Source organism: Pan paniscus, chromosome 19 (genome assembly GCF_029289425.2).
Source record: "Pan paniscus chromosome 19, NHGRI_mPanPan1-v2.0_pri, whole genome shotgun sequence".
Lineage (NCBI taxonomy): Eukaryota > Metazoa > Chordata > Mammalia > Primates > Hominidae > Pan > Pan paniscus.
The window spans coordinates 64,818,109-64,841,416 of NC_073268.2; the positions used below are offsets into that span (position 1 = coordinate 64,818,109).

General features: G+C 45.9%; 1 protein-coding gene across 2 annotated transcripts in view; it reads left to right on the plus strand.

The window, feature by feature from the left end:
- Positions 1-23,308, plus strand: part of PIK3R5 (phosphoinositide-3-kinase regulatory subunit 5) — an 88,080-nt gene that overhangs the window by 37,800 nt on the left and 26,972 nt on the right. For both annotated transcript variants that reach the window (XM_003818082.5, XM_008971334.4), the window contains exons 2-3: positions 17,522-17,637; positions 20,001-20,101. In XM_003818082.5, coding sequence (XP_003818130.3) covers positions 17,535-17,637; positions 20,001-20,101 — 204 coding nt within the window. In that variant the 5' untranslated portion in view covers positions 17,522-17,534. The remainder of the gene's footprint in view (positions 1-17,521; positions 17,638-20,000; positions 20,102-23,308) is intronic.

Below are 23,308 nucleotides of genomic sequence, written 5' to 3' on the forward strand. Positions count from 1 at the left end.
TTACCAGTCCTAGTGAACTGTACCTCCCTTTATTTCCCTTTACCTGCCCCCATTTATAATATGATTGTCTTAAATATTTATTCAGTATACATTTAATGCTACATCAGACTGTGTTATTTTTTATTCAGCCATCTAAGATAACTTAGAAAACTCAAGAGGAGAAGGAAAATCTATTGTATTTACCCAGATTTTTCCCTTTCTTATTATTTCTTCCTGATGTTCCAAGATTTCTTTCTTTTATCATCCTTTTTTCTGTTTAGAGAATTTCCTTTGGCCATTCTTCTAGAGTAGGGATGCTGGTGACAAATTATTTCAGTTTTTCTCCCTCTGAGAGTATCTTGATTTCCTCTTCGTTCCTGAAGGATGTTTTTGCTGGATATTGGACTCTAGGCTGACAGTGCTTGTCCTTCAGCAATTAGAATATGTTATTCCACTTCCTTCTAGCCTTCATAATTTTTGATGAAAAGTACACTGTCATTCAAATTATATTTCATCTAAGATAAGGTGTTGTTTCTCTCTTGATCCTTTCAAGATTTTTTCTTTGTCTTTAGTTTTCAGAATTTTGACTATGAGATGTCTTGGTGTGTATTTCTTGGCTTTATCCTGTTTATGGTTCACACAGCCTCTTAAAACTGTAGTTTTATATATTTTGCCAAATTTGACAAGTTTTATGTGATTATTTATTCAAGTACTTTTTCAGCCCTGCCTTCTTTCTCCTCTCCCAGGAGGTTCTCCTCTTCAGGTTCCACACTCAGCCTCCATTGCCAAGTTTTAAGTGATTATTTCTTCAAGTACTTTTTCAGTCTGGCCTTCTTTCTCCTCTCCCACTGGTACTCCAATCACATGAATGTTAGACCCTTTGTCTGACATTACTAAGGGGTAGAGTGGGAGTTCCAGCTACCTATTAGGTTTTGTCTTTGTTTGTGCTGCTATAAAGGATACCCAAGGCTGAGTCATTTATAAATAAAAGAGGTTTATTTGGCTCACAGTTCCACAGGCTGTACAAGAAGCATGGCGTCAACATCTGCATCTGGTGAGAGCCTCAAGCCACATGCAGTCATGGTGGAAGGTTAAAAGGAGCTGGTGTGAAGAAATCACATGGTGGGAAACTGGGTGCAGGGGGAAGGTGCCAGGCTCTCAGGGGAACTAAGCTGGTTCCCAACCAGTTCTCAGGAATGAAGAGTGAGTACTCACTCACTCCCATGAGAATGACACCAAGTCATTCAGAGAGATTGGCTCCAACCATCCAAAGACCTCTCACCAGGCACCACCTCCAACACTGGAGATCAGATTTCAACATGAGACTTGGTGGGGCCAAAAAAAACATATCTAAGTTCTAACAGGCCTCCACTGATACGTCTCTGGCTAGAAACGGTAGGAGTGCCTCCTTACTGCTACAATGCCACCACAGCAGAGGGGATGACCTCATTACTTCTGGGCAGTGGTAAAAGTCTTGACTCCCTGCTAGGCTTCCTCTGACATCATCTTATCATGGAGGTGTCTCTTTACTGTCTGGTGGGGGTGGAAGTCCAGGCTCCTCACTGGTGTCCACTAACACTGTGGAGTGGGAGGGGGCTCATTACTGCTAATGGAGATAAAAGACCTGGCTATCTACTTGGCTTCTTCAGACAGTGTCCATGGCAGGGGATTTGGGGAACCTCATTATGGCCTGGCCAGGGCGGAAGTCTAAGCCGATTAACTGGCTTTTGCTGGTGGAGGTGGCACCACAATTTTCCCTGTGGAGTTTGGCTGGAATAGAGCAGGTATTGTCTAAAAGTGTCTGTCTTGCTAAGTTGCCTCTTTCCTCAGGCTTTGGCTAGAGAGAGCAGGCTTTTGTGAGGGCTTTATTTTAAATCTGCACCCATTTTTTCAGATTGCTGGCTGTTCAGCTCCAAGTCTGGAATCTATAAGGCAAAAAGAGAAGCCAGGGAACTCACCCATGCCATTCCTTGTCCCCAGGGTCCCTAGCCTGTGTGCCTTCTCTCTCTCTTTCAGGGTCTCTTATGTTAGTTTTATATATATTGTTCAGGGCTTGTAGTTGTATTTCAAATGGAATAGGGAAAAGCATATCTACTCCACTTACCCAGCACCATTTTTTAATTTTTGTATATATAACCTCTGTTCTCTATGTGATAAAAAACAAGGCATAAAATATGTATTATGAAAAATGTTTAATAAAAAATAAAAATTATTCCTATTTTTACCTCCCAGATATAATTTCTGTTAGCATTTGGACATGTAACCATGTTGGGTAGTGACATGGTTTGGCTCCGTGTCCCCACCCAAATCTCATCTCCAATTGTACTCCCATAATTCCCATGTGTTGTGGGAGGGACCTGGTGGGAGATAATCTGAATCATGGGGGCAGTTTCCCCCATACTGTTCTTGTGGTAGTGAATAAGTCTCACGTGATTTGATGGTTCTATCAGGGGTTTTACTTTTGCATCTTCCTCATTTTTCTCTGGCCGCTGCCATGTAAGACGTGCCTTTTGCCTCCTGCTATGGTTCTGAGGCCTCCCTAGCCGTGTGGAACTGTAAGTCCAATTAAACCTCTTTTTCTTCCCAGTCTCAGGTATGTCTTTATCAGCAGCATGAAAATGGACTAATACGGGTAGTTTTTCTTTTGACATCGTATAGACATTTTTTTTCAAACTGGAAGAACCTTAGGGTTCTTTTGGATCCTGGGGCATTTCATAAACCCAGCTCTTCTGAGCAAAGCTTCCCAAAGCAGTTGCCTCTCTGTCACTTCTCTCTCCTTAGCCCATTCCATTTGGTCTTTTCTTCCTGCACTTGTTCTTTCATGGTCACTCAAACCCTCCATGTCACCAGATCCAGTGGCCACTTCTCTGCCCTCATGCTGTAGACCTTGCAGTGGCATTCCTCACTCCCTCCTTGAAACATGCTTGTTTTGGATCCTGTCACATCGTGTTCTCCTCCTGCTCATGAGCTGCATCTTCTCAGTGTCTTTTTGTGATACTTCCGGTGCCACCTCTTAACACTGGAGGTGTTCTCCTCACTCTTCTCGCTTCACATGGTTCACAGCCTCAGTGACCACAGCACCATGTGAACTCCCAAATAGAGAGCTGTAGCCCAGACCTCTCCATTGGGGTCTGAAGGGGATAGAACTCGGACAAAGCAGGACTCTTGTTTTCCTCTCCCAAATTGTCCTCTCCCCAAACTTCTCCATCTCAGTGAATGTGATGCATCTATCTGCATTAAAGGAAAAGACAAAAGGGGATGAAGCATCCAAGGAAAAAGTGCACACCCACTTGGGGACCAAAATGTACTCAGCTATGATGCAAGCTGTACCCACTTATTATAGAGATTTTGGCCTGAACCTAAGCCTGGATTTTCTTAATCCATTTCCATCTGATTTAGACATAATGTCAATCCCTCATTCTGGCTTGTCAGTGTTGGTTTCAGTTTGGATTGTATGCATGTGTGTTCCTTTTTTCTCTATCTATCTATCTATCCATCTACTATCTATCTACTATTTATCTATCTATCCATCTACTATCTATCCATCTACTATCTATCCATCTACTATCTATCTATCCATCTACTATCTATCTATCTATCCATCTACTATCTATGTCTCCATCTACTATCTATCTCTCCATCTACTATCTACCTATCCATCTACTATCTATCAATCCATCTATCTATCAATCTACTGTCTATCCATCTACTATCTATCCATCTACTATCTATCTATCCATCTGCTATCTATCATCTACTAGCTAACCATCTATCTATCTACCCATCTACTATCTATCTATCCATCTACTATCTAACTGTCTATCTATCCATCTACTTTCTGTCTATCTATCTACCCATCTATCCGTCTACTATCTAGCTATCTATCCATCTACTATCTATCTATCCATCTACTTTCTATCTATCCACTATCTATCTATCCATCTATCCATCTACTATCTATCTATTCATCTACTATCTATCTATCTATCCATCTACTATCTAACTATCTATCTGGTATATTTGGTGAGAAGTTGGGAGAGACTGCATCAGTGCCTGATGCCCTAATGTCATAGTAAATTGTCCTTTAGAGTTCTAGAGAGTTCTAGACTGGGCTAAACGGGACTCTTGACATCAGCGTTTGTTTCATAAAAAGTTGTAAAAACCACACCTGGCCAAGTATCGGGAGGAGTGTCTGATTTCAGTTCTGTCCACAAACCTGATGAGTATCTGTTTTCTTGTTAGAGAGGTTTCGCTCTAAAGCATATTCATGAATGGGATGGAGGGGGAGAAGTTGAGAGATTTTTCTTGCATAATTGGGCAGGAGTTCAAAGAGAGTAAAAAGGAGACTAGTGAAGATGTGCCCATGTCTGAGAACAATGACTTGCTGTTGGATTAATGGAGAGAAGACGGGGTGGTAAATCGTTTATCACTCTGGAAGAGAAGAAAAGCTGTGCAAGGGAAAAGATAATGGATTGGACCAGTCTACCCCAAACTTATTCTGATAGTAAAGCATCTAGAAGTCACAGTGCTCTGGAAGGAGAAAAATCTTCCTTGCCCAAAACTATGAAATATTCATATCTGTCTTACAAACTAGAAATGATTCTATCTGTAGAAAGTGAGCAGCCTGTGTCAGGCTGCAGGTGGCTCACGCCTGTAATCCCAGCACTTTGGGAGGCTGAAGCCAGCAGATTGCTTGAGCTCAGGAGTTCAAGATCAGCCTGACAACATGGTGAAACCCCACCTCTACAAAAAAAAAAAAAAAAAAATTAGCCAGGCATTGTGACACGTGCCTGTAGTTCCAGCTACTTGAGAGGCTGAGGCAGGAGGATCGCTTGAGCCCAGGAGGTCAAGGCTGCAGTGAGGTATGATCACACCACTGCACTCCAGTCTGGGAGGCAGAGCAAGACCCTGTCTTGAAAAGGAAAGGGAAGGGAAGGGGAAAGGAGGGGGGGGAGGGGAGGGGAGGGAAGGGAAGGGAAGGGAAGGCTGCAATGTCACAACTGCAATCTTTTTCCACATCCAGAAGGCTACAGTGAGGTATGATCACACCACTGCACTCTGGCCTGGGAGGCAGAGCAAGACCCTGTCTTGAAAAGGGAAGGGAAGGGAAGGGAAGGGGAGGGGAGGGGAGGGGAGGGGAGGGAAAGGGAGGGGAGGGGAAGGGAAGGGAAGGGTGCAATGTCACAACTGCAATCTTTTTCCACATCCAGAAAAACCAGAAAGCTGCCAATATATGTGTAATTGGCCTTTCTTGAGTTTTTACATTTACATTCATTTGCTGCTTTATTCTCCTGTGCACATTGTCTAACCATTAAGATGGGCTCCATATTTAAAGGTGGTAGGATTAAACAGTCTCCCGTGTAAGTGCCCATGGTTTAGCCTGGGTGCCCAAAGAATTCGGTTGCTACCTGGAGCTTATTCCTTGTTTTATTGTTATAGTCTTCCTCTGGTTTCCCAGCTTGGCAGTAATTTCAGTTTGCCCACCCCTGGCTCCAGTATAGCTGCTCTTACTTGCATGAGGAAGCTAAATTGCCTACAGCATACTTCATTTACCAGCTGAGAGAATACTCTGTACCACAGTCTCCTCATCTGTAAAGTGGGGGTAAGGAGTGTCTACCTCACATGGATTTAATGACTTAATTCATAGAAACACCTAGAACGGTGTCTGCCACATAGTAAGCTTTCAATTCCTATTAGCTGCTATTATTAAAATTATTATATGAAAAGGTGACATTGTACATCCTATTGTCTTTTCGGTACTGTACCTGGGTAGAGTGGACCAGAGAGACCTTAGTTCGAATCCTCTCTGTGCTATCCATATATCCTTGGGAAAGTCTTTTAGCCAACAGGAGCTGAACTTCCTCATCTCTGCAAGTTCAGAGTGTTCTAGAGAGTCTCAAAATAAATGAGATCATGTGCTTCAAGCCCTAAGCATGGTATCTGGCCCAGGGTCAGTGCTGTGTACACATTAGCATCTTTCTCCTTCCCCTCCTTCATCCTCATCCCATTTCTTCTTGGTCTTGACCACAACTGTGGTCTTCCCAAGCATTCCTGTGCCCCTTCCTTGGTAAAGAAGGGCTTGAGCAAAGATGGGGGGAAGTGGGCAGTCTTGCCTCTGCTTCTTCAGTGTTTCTTTCTTTTGGTACATCTCTACTTCATCTTCTGCCTTCCCTGGACCTCCACACCATGTCCACCTACCTTTTCACATTTCCTCCCTCTCCTGGCCCCAGAGTCCTTCTCCTGCCCACTAGCTACCGTCACTGCTGTAACAGACTCATCTGGTGGCTAAATCATCCTCCAAGAATCTTACGTCTTGAAAGATAAGCTAGGACAGAGGAAGTGAACAGCCCTAACCCAAGGAGAATGAATCACTAACAATGGAAACTCAGCCAATTTTTATGCAAGACGTCTTCCCTGGAAGCCTCAAATTACAACACTGAGACGAAACAGTACACTCAGCCCTTTAAGTGTCTAGAAACCAGTAGAAATGACTTCCTATGAACACGACATAGGAAAGAACATGGGCTTTGAGAGTCACGCCAACTTTGCACAGACTTCAAGCTCGGGCCATAGGGATTGTGACCATAGGAACTTGAGTGAATAAATGGCTTACCCTCCCTGAGCTGCAGGAAATGTGAATAATTATGATAATGTCACAGGGTGATTATGATTATCAAACTAAGTAATCAATGTCTTGGGGATTAACTGAATGTTAATTCCCAAGACAATGGGGATTAATAATTTGATAATCAATTTGATAATCAATTATGATTATCAAACTAAGTGAAAGCGCCCAACATAGTACCTGACACAGATCAGCCACTCAAGAATTACCTTCCTCCTTTTCTTCCTCCCTCCCTCCCTCCTTCTCTCCCACCCTCCCACCTTCCCTCCTTCCCTCCTTCCTTCCTATTCTCCAGGCTGAAACTCATGGAGAATGAACAAATCGGGTGGTTTGTTTTTGTTGTTGAGTTATATAGGAGTTCTTTATATATTCAAGATGGTAGCCCTTAATCAGATATACGATTTGCAAATATTTTCTTCCATTCCTTGGCTTGCCTTTTCACTCTGTTGATTGTATCCTTTAATGCACAGAGTTTTAAATTTTGATATTTAACTATTTTTTCTTTTGTTGCCTGTGCTTTTTGTGTTATATCCAAGAAATCTTTGACAAATCCAATGTGATGAAGCTTCCCCCAATTTTTCTTCTAAGAGTTTTATAGTTTTAGCACTTTACATTTAGATCTTTGATCCTTTTTGAATTAATTTTTTATGGTATTGAATCTTCCTAACAACAGAATATGTATTTCCATTTACTTTTGCTTTTTCGTGTCCCTCAAACATTTTCTTTATAAAAATCTTGCATATTTTTAAAGTTTTAAAAAAAATTTGTATTACTTTTGTTGCTGTTAGAAGTGGAATCTTGTTTCCCCAACATAATTTATTTGCATAGTTAGATAATACTGATTTCTATATTAATTTGTGCCTAACCACTTTACCTAACTCTGTTCTTTGGTATGACCATTTTTCAGTTGATTTTCTTGGGTTTCTATGAACATTTTGAGGGTGAAAAATTATGAATTATGCCAATTCTATAATTGGCAAAGCTATAATTCATGAGCCAGAATGAATGACACATGACATGTAAAGCTTCAGAAAGTACCTCACCCACATATCTGTCCTGAAATTACTCGAAATACTTGAGTGAGCAAGACATGAACCAAAATAAAGGACTTATAAGTAGGAATGGTAGGGTACAAAACAAAACAGTGAGTAATAAAATAAATGAAACTTAAAGCCACTGTCCAAAAATACTGCTGTTATCACAGTTATTACATTTAATGTAAATGTCAAAAACATTTAAAGAACTATGAAGTAGTATAAAATATTTAATACAGGCCGGGTGCAGTGGCTCATGCCTGTAATCCCAGCACTTTGGGAGGCTGAGGCGGGTGGATCACCTGAGGTCAGGAGTTTGAGACCAACCTGACCAACATGGTGAAACCCCATCTCTACTAAAAGTACAAAAATTAGCCAGCCGTGGTGATGCATGCCTGTAATCCCAGCTACTCAGGAGGCTGAGGCAGGAAGATAGCTTGAACCTGGGAGGCAGAGGTTGCAGTGAGCCAAGATTGCGCCATTGCACTCCAGCCTGGGCAACTAGAGCGAAACTCCGTCTCAAAAAAAAAAAAAAAGAAAAAGAAAAAAGAAAAAAAAATACTTAATACACATATGGACCTGTATGTTAAAAGAAAACATGTTACATTAAAAGAAGGGCTAAAATTACAGAAGTAATTGTAAAAATTATATAGGAATTTCTGATTCTTGCTAATTAACTTTAAAATCTTGATTAAAGTGAATGATATTGTCAGAAAACCTAAATCTGCAAAGTTGACACATAAAGTTCAATACCTGAACAGACCAATAACTCTGGAAGAAATTTGAAAAGGGATTCCAAAAATAGCCTTGAGGAGAGCAGCTGAAGTCACTCACTGCTGGGCAGCAAGGAGAGTGTGATCCTCATCTCAGCAGAAGGATGCATGATTATCCTTCGTTCCAGGCTCAGATTCTACTTACAGATTTACTGCTGTCTGATCGGGGCAAGTCCCTTCACCACTCAGAGCCTTTGTTTTCCTATCTGTAGAGTGGGAATGTTGTACTAAGTGGTACCTAAGGTGCCTTCCCAGTCTTAGAGTCAAATGTGTGTGTGTATGCATGTGTGTGTAAAATAAAAAGCATGACTTTCCAAGTCTAACTGTGCATCAGAATCATGCAGGAGGTGTTTTATTTCTTGACCTAGTTCTGAAGACATCAAGAGTTGGGCAGGTGAGATGTGTGTGTTAAGAAAGCACTCTGGGCCGGGCATGGTGGCTCACGCCTGTAATCCCAGCACTTTGGGAGACCGAGGCAGGTGGATCACTTGAGGTCAGGAGTTCGAGATCAACCTGGCCACCGTGGTGAAACCCTGTCTCTACTAAAAGTAGAATAATTAGCCTGGTATGGTGGTGCATGCCTGTAATCTCAGCTACTCGGGAGGCAAGAGAATCCCTTGAACCTCGGAGGCTGAGGTTGCAGTGAGCCGAGATCACGCCACTGCACTCCAGCCTGGGCAAAAGAGTGAGACTCCGTCCAAAAAAAAAAAAAAGAAAGAAAAAGAAAAAAAGAGAAAGAAAGAGAGAGAGAGAGAAGGAGAGGAGAGGAGAGGAGAGGAAGGAAACTCTGATAGGTAACAGAGAACATATATTGAATGTTTGTTATGCACCGGGAATGTTTCCACACATTTGTCTATGTTAACTCATTGTGCTTAACCTTGAGCTCTTGCAGATCCCAAGCACACACATGGTGTGCCCTGTCCTTTTAGGTGACACCAACACGTATGACACAAATGCAAACTGGGCACGGAGATCTGGTAACATTTGGTCATGAGGTGGTCATCAAGATGTTCCAGAATATATTAACTATGAACTGTATCTAGACTGACATTAAAATGAAAACATAACTTGAACATTCTCAAAGACAGCCCTTAAATCCCCCACAGAGCCCCAGAAATTCTCAGCCCCAGTTTAGGAACTTCAGGTTGGGGGATTTTGAGGCAGCCAGACTTGCACTAGTCCACTGTGACTACAGAAGAAATAGCAATGTTCAAGAAGCTCATGTAAGGTAGGGAATCATTTGATAACTGCCTGGAAAGATACTGAAAGGGCATAAGGCTATGTAAATATATAAAAGGTCTTAGAGCCATGTCTACCATTCACTCAGCTTCCTCTAATTAACAACTTACATAAACATGGTGCAGTTATCAAAACCAGGAAATGGTCACTAACAGAGTACTATTAACTAAACGACAGACCTCATTTGAATCTTAGCATATTTTCCCCCTAATGTTCTCTTTCTGTTCTACAATTCAGTACAGGATCCCACATTGCATTTAGCCTTTGTGTCTCCTTAGTCTCTACCAATCTGTGATAGTCCTCTATCTTTCCTTATCTTTGATGACCTGAACACTTTGGTGAGGACTCACCATAGTGAATGTCTATGTGGTGAATAATCACCATATAGAATGTCTCCAAACTGGGTTTTGAATGGTGTTTTCTCATGATTGTAGTTATGTGTTTTTGGCAAAAAAACAAAAACAAAAAAACACAAAGAAGTGACGTGTCCTTCCCTTCTCGGTGCATTACAGCAGGGGATACATGATGCTGATATATATAGCTTATTGCTGGTCACGTTAACCTTGATCATATGGTTAATGTGCTGTCTGCTGTGTTTCTCCACTGAGAAGTTCTTGTTTTCCCCTTTATAAGTGGTAATTATTTGGGGGGAAATACTTTGAGGCTATACAAATATCCTATTTCTCCACAGATTTTCACTAACAGATTTTTCGCAATCATCAGTGGATCTACAATTATTACCACGGTGTTTGCCTAGTGACAATTTTCTATTTCTCTCATTCCTCTCACATTATTAATTGGAATTCTTTTGTAAAGAAGACCTGTCATTTCTCCTCCATTTATGTTTTTATTCAATTATCTATAACATTTAATTATCTATAATTATCTATAGACTTGTGAGTATTTATTTTATTCTATGAGTTATAATTCATCACTTTCTTTGTTCATTCAAATTGTCCTAGCTGTGGCCATTGGAAGCTCCTTCAGGTTAGACCCTATGTCCTTTTGACACTCCCCATGGTTTTTCAAATATTGACTTATTTTCTGGCACTACAAGATGTGCTGGGTTTATTTTGTATATTTCCTGTTTCAATCCTAGGATCAGCCATGTCTCCAAGGAGCTCTGTTTCCTTTTATTGGAAAATGGTATTTAGAAACCAAGATCTGGGCACTAGGTGTGCTTGCTGCTACTGGGATGTCATTGCCTCTGGGCTTTCTCTGTAGACAGAACTAGAAAATGTACGTATGTGTATTAATCCAAGCACATACATCTTTTAAAAATTTTTCTATACGTATCTATCTGTATATACATTAAAAACCATGAGTTCATACTGATTCTTTCAAGTCTGGTCCAACTCCACAAGGTTCATTCCAGCCTTCCCCCTTCTTTATTTGTCACATCTTTCTTTAGCTCTTATTATCTATGGTTTATTCACTTATTTGTCTAATGCTAGTGTACACATAAAGAACTTTCAGATTTTTTTCTTTTTTTTTCTTTTTTTGACATGGAGTCTTGCTGTGTCACCTAGGCTGGAGTGCAGTGGCACAATCTCAGCTCACTGCAACCTCCGCCTCCTGGGTACAAGCAATTCTTCTGTCTCAGCCACCCGAGTAGCTGGGACTACAGGCGCACACCACCACACCCGGCTAATTTTTGTATTTTTAATAGAGTCAGGGTTTCACCATATTGGTCAGGCTGGTCTTGAACTCCTGAACTCAGGTGATCCACCCGCCTTGGCCTCCCAAAGTGCTGGGATTACAGGCATGAGTCACCATGCCCGGCCCTGAACTTTTAGAATTTTTAACTCACATTCTTGTGAGAAACATATTTAATAGCTGGAAAACAGTATTTGTCTATAGTTTTTATTTTTGACTTTGACCAGTATCCAGTCAAAGTACCATTTTACAAAGTTACTGAGGTTAGTGCTTTCATTCCCTATCCCCGTCAGTGTGGTTATGTTAGTAATTGATTATACAGTTAGGTTAATTTGTTATTGCTTGTCTCCCACTTTTGGTCCCCTGCCCCCATATTCTGGTTGATTTCGATTATTTATTTAATTTTGGGTATGTAAAATATCACCATGGTTCTAAGCGTTAAAGCTATACACACAGATAATCCTCAGAGAAGTGCCGCTCCTCCCTCATCTCCAGTTTCATTCCTTGATCCTATCCACGCTTTTCTCACCTCCACCCCCATAGTAGCTAACCAATCTCCTTAATTTCTGGTGTATCCTTCCTGTGTTGGGAAGAATTCTTTTACTTAGGTCACGGTGGAGATTCTGCCTTATGAAGGCATGAGGAAGGGACTGGGGCAGAGAAGGGAGAGTCAAGCCTCGGAAGGTAGGAAGCAGGAGAGGGAGGAGTCATCCAGGACGGAAGCAGGCTGGGTCAGCCCAGGACTGCATGGGCCTAGAATATTCCAGAACACCAGGAAAGCAGTGTGGAGAGCCAACCAGAACCTGGAGGCCCCCTCCATATGAGATGCAGGCCCTCTAACTCCTCCTTTCATTACTATTTAGAAACCCCCAAGAGGCTCTCCTCCCTGCCCCATCGTGGGCTGCCTTGGGAAGCTGGACCCAGGCAGACCCTACACCTCCTCTGACCAGCCCTGCATCAGAGGGAAGATGAGCCCTCCACATCATGGCGTCCTGTCAACATGGGAAGAAAAAGTGGAAGCAGGACTGGCTCTCTCTGTGCCCTCTGGGGTCCCACCAACCCACCCCGACTCCAGGCCTTTCTGCCCCATGCAGGGTCCCCAGCAAGGACTATGAGTCCTCTTTGCTGGCTCAGAAGAGGAACTTGGAGATGGGGGAAGGCCCTGTTGTTGGATATTTCAACACCACCTCACCACTGGCAGGGGAATTGGTGGCGGGTGCGGGGGGGTGGGGGGCGGCATTCCCGGCAGCAGCTGGAATTTTACAATGGGAGCTCCTCTCAACAAGATGGGGAGGGGGCTTGGGAGGGTGATGCCAGGGAAGCCAGGCCCTGCTTGCCCAGCTTTTGAAAAAAGGCGTCATGCTGGGAGAGCGGGTGCCACTGTCTTCCCCCCTCACCTCTGCCCCAAAGCCGTGAGGTTCTGCTGACAAGTCATAAGAAACAGCTGATGACTGACTCAGACGGAAATGAGCGTGTCAAAGGGCTGGGTGGTGAGCCCGGTGTGCTGGGTTAACCCCCAGGGCAGCTCAGCTGAGGGTCCCCTGGCTGGGTTCCCTCTCCCCATCTCTCAGGCTCCCAGGGGCTAGTGGCTCAGGCAAGTCCTGCCTCTGAGAAGAACTTGGGGCGAGCTCGAGAAAGCCTTGGAATGCCGGGGAGGCTGGCACACCAGAATTCCACCAGTGCCTGAGGATATCCTGCCCTTCCGTGGAGAAGGCTTTGATGTGTCCCTTGAGCAGGGCGGGGTTGGGGGGAAGGGGCACACTGAGGCCAGGAGATGGGAAAGTCACAGGCGGCCCCAGAATGAGAAAGAGAAGCCATGGGCAGTCAGGCATTGGATGGGGTGTGCTAGCAGCAGCCCCATGGCACTGTGTTCTGCCCCCTTAAGGACAGGAGTGTGCAGAAGTGGTGTTGGCTGAGAACATTCATTTGCATCTTGTGTTTGCGTCCATTACAGTGTGGGACACGTAATGAGTGAGCAGGATGACTCACTCCTGCTTCATGGCATAACCAGCTTGGCCATCGCAGCAGGGGCTGGGCAGAGGGGTCTTAAAACCCAGATCACACGGTTCAGGACATGCTCCAGGCTAGAGACGCCTAGGCCCCGTGAGCCACCACGGTCATCACCGGTGGAGTCCGAGAGAGTGTTGCTTGGTATCCCCTCTGGCACACACTCCTGTGAGCCTTCGCCTTTTCTCTGGAGGATGCAGGGCTGTGCGGGGCAGCTGGTGTAGATAGATGTGGTGGGGCTCACAATCCCCAGCAACTGAGAGTCTAGATTTTTTTTTTTTTTTTTGAGACAGAGTCTTGCTCTGTCACCCAGGCTGGCACGATCTTGGCTCACCGCAACCTCCACCTCCCGGGTTCAAGCCATTCTCATGCCTCAGCCTCCCGAGTAGCTGTGATTACAGGTGTGCACCACCACACCCAGCTATTTTTTTGTATTTTTAGTAGAGACAGGGTTTCCCCATGTTGGCCAGGCTGGTCTCAAACTCCTGACCTCAGGTGATCCACCCGCCTCAGCCTCCCAAACTGCTGGGATTACAGACATGCCCAGCCTACCTCTTAAAGCAAAATCAAGTCTTCACTTGTTGAAGTAGTAACATGAATTGGTTTCAATTTTCTTCCAGTAACTGCCTCCGACTATGCTGAGGGGCAATGTATTCTAGTGGTTGAAACCCCAGACTCCCTGGGTTTATACCCTGGCTTTGCCATCTCCTAGCTGTGTGACTTTAGGCAAGCTGTTTAACCTCTCTGTGCCACCAATTTCCCATCTTTAACCTGCCCCATCCAGCTTCCTACAAAATTGGTCCAGCCTTCAGCCTCCTTCTGATAGGTTTCCCTCATGCTGCTGGCAGCCCTCTAGAAAAGTAACAACAAATCGGCTCAAGCCCCACGTTTGTTCCACCCCTCACCCCAATCTGGAGCTGTTGACTTGTCCAACAGTGGGTCTGCAAGATGCCCCCTCTGCCCCTTGTCTCAGCCCTGCCATGGCTCACAGGCAGCACAGGAGCAGGCGAGTGAGTTTGCCGGCTGAGTAGATAGTGACCCGAGGAACAAAGGGCAGCATCCTCAGCTTTGGGCATCCCAGTCTGTGTCAGGACTTCTCTGAAAGCCCTCTGCCCTCGGCTTTGCAGAGAGAAGGAAGGATCTTCCAGAAGGGTTGACAACCCTTTTTCTCTTCCCAATCTTATGACACGGATTGGCGGGTCACTGTGCTGGTTCTGGACTGACACCTCCCAGCAAGCCCACCAGAGTGGCTGCGCCCACGTCCTTGACAATACTCCGTGGCTCTTAGAACTTTAGAATGCAGAGGATTTAGCACCTTTTGTCCCTAGAATTGGGTCTCAGCCACTATTTGAAAATAAAAAGTCCTCCCTGATCCCCTTGTCTGTTTATACCAGTGTCAACTCTCTCCCAGCTGCCTTGAACAAGCCCCTTATCCTTACTGGACCTCAGCCTCCCCTTCTGTAAAATGAGGGACTTGCTGGGGAGGCCTCTGAGCTCCCTCCAAGAACCTGCCCTGGGGGTAACCTGGGAGAAATCAGCCTGTGAGAACAAAGGGTCGCTGGTGACATCTGGGCCAGATGTTTATGCCCCAGGCTCATCCATGTGAAGGTGTCTGGTGTTTTACCTCCTCCAGCAGGTGCCGTTAGCCCTGAGCTGGAATAGGACCCACCTCCAGAGGGTCTTGCGGTCGGGCTGCCATGGGAGGCAGAAAGATGAGGCCTCATCACAGGTGTCAATCCCCACAGATGCTCATCCATGCCAGGTGCCAGCACAATCCCAGGTCAGGGAGGGGGTCTGCCCGGTCTGGCTCAGGGTCAGTGGACTCACGACCTGAGCTACCTGTGGAGGTGTTAAACAGAAGATCCAAAGGCAACTGTAAAAGTCACATGGAAGGGCCTCAGGATGTCTTTGGGCATCCAGGTGCTGCTAATGGACACACCCAAGGTCTTGAGTCACCAATGAAAGGTTTTCTTCTTTTCTTTTTTTCTTTTTGAGATGGAATCTCGCTCTGTCACCCAGGCTGGGGTGCAGTGGTGTGATCTCGACTTACTGCAACCTCCGCCTCCCGGGTTCAAGCGATTCTCGTGCCTCAGCCTCCCGGGTAACTGGGATTACAGGCGCCTGCCACCACGCCTGGCTAATTTTTTAAAATATTTTTTAGTAGAGATGGGGTTTCAAGATGTTGGCCAGGCTGGATTCGAAATCCTGACCTCAAGTGATCCGCCCACCTTGGCCTCCCAAAGTGCTGGGATTACAGGCATGAGCCACCGCACCCAGCCACCCGTGAAAGGTTTTCTGAACTCAGCTCTTCACCTCCACAGCCAGAAGGCATGGGACCTTATGGGTTAGTCTGTGTCCTGGGCCAGCCTGGCACCCTGGCATATTCTCCTGGGTCCAGGTTCTCAGCAAGCTAATTCCTGCACCCAGACCGTGGCATGGGCTGGCTCCCCTTTCTCCAATACTCTTCCCCCTCACTTGCCCTGGCTTCCTCATCCAGCTTAAATGTCCCTTCTTCAGAGAGGCCTCCCTGACCCCCCAGCACCCTGGAGGGGGGTCCCCACTTGTCCCACTCCCAGCACCATCCTTTACAGCATGTTTCACTTCTTGGAATCACGTCTTTGTTTGCTCCATTGCTCAGTGTCTGTGTCTCCCACCAAGGAGCACAGCTGCTTGGTTCACTGCTGTCTCCTCTAGTCTCCGCTAGTGCCTGGCACATGGCAGACAGTCAGTGAACCCGTGATGGAACAAAGGTGCGTGTGCCGCTTCCTGTGTGCCCACTGCTGCACTGTCCGGCTTTGGAATGCATAGCCTACCACAGACACTGTGAAAGGATGCTGGAGAGCTCACAAAGGGCTTAGTTTTCACTCAGCGAGTGGTGCCTCCCAGGCTGGGGAGGCAGGAGGATTTGCCTGTGTGGGGCCTCCGTAAGCTGGATACTCTAGCCGCGCAGCTGAACCCAGGTTAGGATTTTATCCCTCTTTGTATGTCATTTGCATGGCTCAGCTCCGAGCTCTGTGCTTCCTCTTCTGGCTTCCAGAACTGAACTGCAGCTTTCTCAGCATCCCTCTATGGCCTGGCCTGACTGGCCAGTGAAGGGGTCTGCCCGGAAGGAGTGAGTGCAGTGGCATCCCCTGAGGCCAGGGCGATGATGGCAATGCCTGTAGCAGGGCAGCTCTCGCGTGTTGGAAGCTTACTCAGCGCATCTGCTACAGCATTTTATCTTCCCAAGAGCCCCATGAGGTTAGCACCATTGTCATCCCATTTTACAGATAAGTCAACAGAAGTTTGGAAAAGTTAAAGTATTTGCCCAAAGTCACATGGCTAGCAAATATCAGAGTCCAGGTTTGAGTGTAAGTCTGTCGGATGCCAGAGCCAAGCTTAATCACTGGGCCAAATCACCTTCCGTGGCTTCCCCAGAGACCCAGGAGCCTTCATACATAACTAAGAAGCTGGGCTGGCCCTGCTGGGGGCTCTCAGTTCCCCATACGGGGCTAAAACCCTCCTGAAATTCCCTCTTCAGTGACTTTCCAGCTTAGCTAAGCACCCCTTGGATTCTCCTCAGTAGGATGAGGAAGGAGGGCAGGGAAGGTCTTTGAATGACAGGTAACATTGCCAAGCCCCAGGGGAAGGAAAGAAAAATGGCAAAAGTGGAGGTTAGGGCAGAAAGGACACAGATGCCTGTGACCTGGGCACCCAATCAGAGGGAGCTCCCTCCAAGCATATTGAGGGAGTTGCTGTGGCCTTCTCATCAGGGACACGCTCTCTGCCCCATCCCTGGAGGTTTGGAAAACACAGCCTGGAAATTCAGAAAAAGTCCTCCGAGTGATTCTGATTTTCCCCTCAGGATCTTCCTGCCCAGCCCACTGGAGTCTGACCACTCCCTGGGTACTTGGCGACACTCCCCACTGCCCAGTGGGTAAGGCAGGTCCCTTTCCACCTCTCTGCTCCCATTCCTGACCCCTTACTTCCCACACCTCTGTCCCATTCTGCTGCAGGGGTGCTCTGTCCTGCCACTCAGATGTGGCCCTCCAGATGCCATTCCTACCCTGGAGGCAGCTGTAAGGCCCCTGGTCCTGTTTCCACAGCACCTGAGCTATAGCTGGGCTGGGCTGATCGCGCTGCACCGTGAGCACCTGTTGTCTTTACTGGACCAGGTGCTCTCTGGGAAAGGAGCTCAACAAGCTGACCGGTGTCTGTCCCCCATGCAGGCGATGACCCAGGATGCAGCCAGGGGCCACGACATGCACGGAGGACCGCATCCAGCATGCCCTGGAACGCTGCCTGCATGGACTCAGCCTCAGCCGCCGCTCCACCTCCTGGTCAGGTAGGTCCAAGGGAGCCGGGGAGGTGTTAGAGGGCTCAAGGAAGCCTCAGGGGCCACGGTGGGCACTGGACCAGGCATGGAAACTGGCAAATTCTAGGTCAAACCCTGTCTGTGTGACTTGGGCAAGCCCCAGCCTTCTCCTGGGCAGGTGCCCGGCACAGCACTTGATGTAGTCAGACCTCAGTATCTGGCACTTTCTCCCTTCTCCCACGGTATCTTCCTCATCCTACTCAGGGCTGGCTGCCTTTTGCTTCTGGAAGAATCCATCGAATCTGCTTAGAAAACCACAACTGCTGATTCTGAAAAAGCAGCTGGGAATTCACAGGCAGCTCTCCCCAGAATTCTCCTGTTTGTTTGTTTCTAGTTCCCTCATAGTCCTATCCTCCTCTTCCCTATAGAATAAGGGAAAACTCAGCAGAGCTGCAGAGAGCAGGAGGCCTCTATGTTTCCCACCTCCCAGGACTAAAAAACAGGGTGTCCGCAGTCCCGGGCAATTGCGTCTCTGAAGGCTGGCGCCTGGCTGTAATAATTCTTATGCTTGTAGAGCTTTCTCATGCCCCATATCTCACTGGCCTCCCTAACTTCTCCGTGAGTAGCCACCCAGTGCTCCTTGAACATACCTGGTCCCTCCGTACCTCAGCACCTTTGCACCTGCTGCCTGGAACTCTTCCCTGGGAACTACACATAGCTGGCTCCTTCTCATCCAGGTCTCAGCTCAAATGTCGCTTCCTCTGAGAGGCTGTCCTTGGCCTTTGGAATGAGACAGACCTGGATTAAAGCTATCTCCCATTGGCTTTACAACCCTGAGCAGGCCACTTATCCTCCCAGGACCCTGGCCCTACTTGCCTTGTCTGCAAAATGGGAATAATAACAATGGAACCACTTTTCTGAAGGGACAGTGGGATCCTCAATGAAGATAATGTATTCAGAGGCCTAGCACTGTATTGGCACATAGTAGGTGGTCAATAAATGGTAGTTTTCTTTCTTGCCTGCTACTCAGGTTTTGATGGAGGCTAAGCTCATAGGGCTGGGGAGAGGGCTATCGTTAAGCAAAAGAATATAAAAATATCTGACCTTTGCAAATTTTCTGACAACCTGTGACCACATGGACACATTGTTAGAAGCCTCCAGAACTTTGGAAGGAGCCTGTACACGTGAGAGGTCCTGGAGCTTGAGCTCCACGAAGTTCAAGTTCAATCCATTTCCACTCCTGCGGCTCTCACTCCCCACTCCACACACACATACACACAGTCCCTCCCTGCTCCTCCGCCCCAGGCCGTCCCTTTAATTTTTAGGGGTTTACCCTTGCTGACTGCAGGGAAGCAGAGACTGACAAAATAAGAAAGTCTGGGGAAGTTACAGAGTGACAAAGTGCTCATGGCAGCTTTTAAAATAGAACTCGTTTAGCTTCCCCTTCCTGGGCTCCATTGCCATTCCTGGGAAGCTCCATGGCTGCTGTAGACTCAGTCTTGCGTCTTGGGATGGAACTCACCGTGGCTCCTCTCTGTATTCTTCCAGCAATTTCTGCCTCTGTTCTAACCTCCCTGCAACTCATAGGTACCAGAACCCACTGTAGGAAACCAGGGCAGGAGAGGTTGTGGGAGAACTGGTGCTTCCACAGGGAGCGGAGTCATAGTGAGCTCCGCTCACCGGTTGTGGTGGTGCACACCTGTAATCTCAGCTACTTGAGAGGCTGAGGCAGGATTGCTTGAGCCCAGGAGGTCAAGGCTGCAGTGAGCCAAGATCATGCCACTGCACTCCAGCCTGTGCGACAGAGCAAGACCCTATTTCTCTCTCTCTAAAGGGCTTCCCAGCCTGCATCTCCAATCCCTGTGTCTCTTGCATATGCAGGAACAGGGAATTTGTCATTATGTCTTGATGGGGCATGGTAGGGTTGAGTGTTGATCCAGCATCTTCTCCTAGATTCACTTACTTTAGAAAGGAGTGTTCCAGGCCGGGTGCAGTGGCTCATGCCTATAATCCCAGCACTTTGGGAGTCCGAGGCGGGCGGATCACGAGGTCAGGAGATCGAGACCATCTTGGCCAACATGGTGAAACCCCATCTCTACTAAAATACAAAAATGAGCTGGGTGCGGTGGCACGTGCCTGTAATCCCAGCTACTTGGGAGGCTGAGGCAGGGGAATCGCTTGAACCCGGGAGGCAGAGGTTGCGGTGAGCTGAGATCGCACCACTGCACTCCAGCCTGGCGACAGAGCAAGACTCTGTCTCAAAAAAAAAAAGAGTGTTCCAGTGCAATACCACAGAAAAATGTTCCAGCATAAATGCCCCTTCTTTACAGCCCCTGCCTGAATGTGGCTGGAAGACACCAGAACTGACCCTTTGCCTCTCTCTCCTTTTCCAGCTGGGCTGTGTCTGAACTGCTGGAGCCTGCAGGAGCTGGTCAGCAGGGACCCCGGCCACTTCCTTATCCTCCTTGAGCAGATCCTGCAGAAGACCCGAGAGGTGAGGGCGAGTCAGGAATTGAAGGGCAGATCTGGGGTCGGCCTCGTAGAGTGGAGAAATAGGTCCCAGAGAACATCATTCCTGGGTGCCTGGACCTCCAGAGGGGCTGGGCAAAGGCCCTGGGAACCTGTGAGTTTTGTGTTTCGGTAGCGCTTGCATATGAGAGGTTTCTAAGAAGGGGGTGCATTCAGTAAGAACACATCATACGCGAGCTAGGGTCCTGAGTTCAGCTACAGACATGGCTTATAAGTCCAGATATAGACTAGGAAGGGAGAAGACACTTTACCCAATTCCTTTCCTCAAAAAGATCCATAAAAACAAAGACAGGAAAGAGAAAACTGATCAGAAAGGTAAACTGAGGCCTCCTCTCATAGTTCAGTCAATGGCTTCATGACAAAGAAGAGGAATGTGTTTAGTGCTGAGCTGGGCTTGGGTTCCAGAATAGCTGTGAGTCCCAAAAGAGGATTTGGGCTCTTTTGTAAAGAATTCTCTTTTATGGTGTGTATGTGTGTGTGTGTGTGTGTGTGTGTGTTTTAATTATTTTAAATACATGTGATTTGGAAAACATGTCACTTTCACTCTCGGCTACCTATCCCTGTAAGAAGATGCCCAAGGTTACAGTTCTGACCCCACTATTTACCTGGTAGTTTTTTCCCTCATCATAAGCCAACCAGCTCAGAAGAGCTGAACCACCTCTGGAGTGCATAACATATAAACCCAAATGGAAAGTCTGGATCACCGTGTAGCAATAGAGGAGGGTTTCATAGAAAGGTCCGATCCGCCAGGCTTGGTAGACACATTGTCTATTAAGGATAAAGAGAAGGAAGATTCTAAATTTGAGCCTACTGGGCTCATCTAGCAGAGAAGACATGATGGGGCTTTCTCTGTATCTCCAACCCCCATGAGTTCCAAAATGGACCGAGAAACCTTCTGACCAGTGAATTCTAAATCATGTGGTGTGCACATGTGTGCATGTGGTGTGGTAGGTTGTATCAGAGAGGCAGTTCACAAAAGGAGAAATAGAAGTTGTAAACAAATATGAAAAAGCGATACTAAAATAAATGCAAATTAAAACCATAATGAGACAAACTTTGCCTAACAAATTAGCTAAAAAACAAAAGGTAAGGCCAGGTACAGTGGCTTGTGCCTGTAATCTAAGCACTTTGAGAGACTCAGGTGGGAGAAATCCTTGAGCCCAGGAGTTCAAGACCAGCCTGGGCAACATAGCAAGACCTCGTCTCTACAAAAAAATACAAAAAGTAGCCGGTTGTGGTGGTGCACACCTGTAATCTCAGCTACTTGAGAGGCTGAGGCAGGATTGCTTGAGCCCAGGAGGTCAAGGCTGCAGTGAGCCAAGATCATGCCACTGCACTCCAGCCTGTGCGACAGAGCAAGACCCTATTTCTCTCTCTCTCTCTCTTTTTTAATTTTTTTTGTTAAAAAAAGATAAAAACCAATGCAGGAAAAGCATGGTGAAAATCGTACTTTTATATATATACATAGTATAAATGGCAAAATCCTTTTGGAAAGCAATATGACAATATGTCTCAAAGGTCATAAAAGTCTATAAACATGTTGATAATCTTTGATCTGTTGACTCCACTTCTTGAACTCCTTTCTAGATTAATAATCCAGATTATGGAAAAAGGAATGTGCTGCATAGTAGTGTTCATTGCAAAATATGTAAAATACCAAGAAAATAATCTTGAATGTCCACAATGAAACTAATAAGATGCCAGGCATGGTGGCTCACGCCTGTAATCCCAGCACTTTGGGAAGCCAAGGTGGGCAGATCATGAGGTCTGGAGATCAAGACCATCCTGGCCAACATGGTGAGACCCCATCTCTACTAAAAAAAAATACAAAAATTAGCTGGGTATGGTGGCATGTGCTTGTAATCCCACCTGCTTGGGAGGCTGAGGCTCAAGAATTGGTTGAACCCAGGAGGCGGAGGTTGCAGTGAGCCGATATTGCACCACTGCACTCCAGCCTGGCGACAGAGCAAGACTCCATCTCAAAAAAGAAAAAGAAACTAATAAGTTATGGAGGTCTACCAGAAGGAGTATAATGCAGCTAAAAATGATGGATATTATCCAAGGGCATAAATAAAATTTAATATACGATACAATTACATCATAAGATTTATTAAATGGCTTAGGGAAAATTGACTAAACATTTGGAAAAAGATAGAGTGAGATCCCCAACTGACACCATATAGCAGGTGAAATTCTAGTTGCATTAAATATTTCTCCTTTTTTTTTTTTGAGACAGAGTCTCAGCCTCCCGAGTAGTTGGGATTACAGGTGTGCGCCACTGTGCCCAGCTAATTTTTGTATTTTTAGTACAGATGGGGTTTTGCCATGTTGGTCAGGCTGGTCTCGAACTCCTGGCCTCAAGTGATCCACCTGCCTCGGCCTCCCAAAGTGTTGAGATTACAGGCATGAGCCACTGGGCCCAGACTAAATATTTCAATTTCAGAAAACGAAGCTTCAAAGAAGATAAGAAAGTATATATGAATATTTACATGATCCTTGCATGCAAAAGCAAAAATCCATAAAGGAAAAATCAACACCTGTAATTTCTGTACATCAAAAATATTTATAAAATTAAAAGGCAAACAACCAACTGGAAAAAAATATTTATAACACAAATAACAGGTAAATGTATAACCAGAAGGGGAAAAAGGTGGTCTTAGAGACCGTATAGTAAAACAGAAATTTACTTATAATACTATATGTAAAATACGTTAGGAGTAAAAATATACACACAGCTTATAGCTTCGCAGACACAGGAACAGAAAACCAAACACCGCATGTTCTCACTCATAAGTGGGATTTGAACAATGAGAACACATGGACACAGGGAGGGGACATCACACACCGGGGCCTGTCGGGGATGGGGGACAAGGGGAGGGAGAGCATTAGGACAAATACCTAATGCATGTGGGGCTTAAAACCTAGATGACAGGTTGATGGGTGCAGCAAACCACCATGGCACATGTATACCTACGTAACAAACCTGCACGTTCTGCACATGTATCCCAGAACTTAAAATAAAATTTTTAAAAAAAGAAAAGAAAATACATAGGGCAAAAATGGCATCAGAAGAGGGACATTGAAACAGCTGTGGTTGGGTTTGGGAGGGGAAATTGTAAGTGTTTTCATTTACATCCATTTTCCAAATGTTTGTCATGTGATTGCACTATTT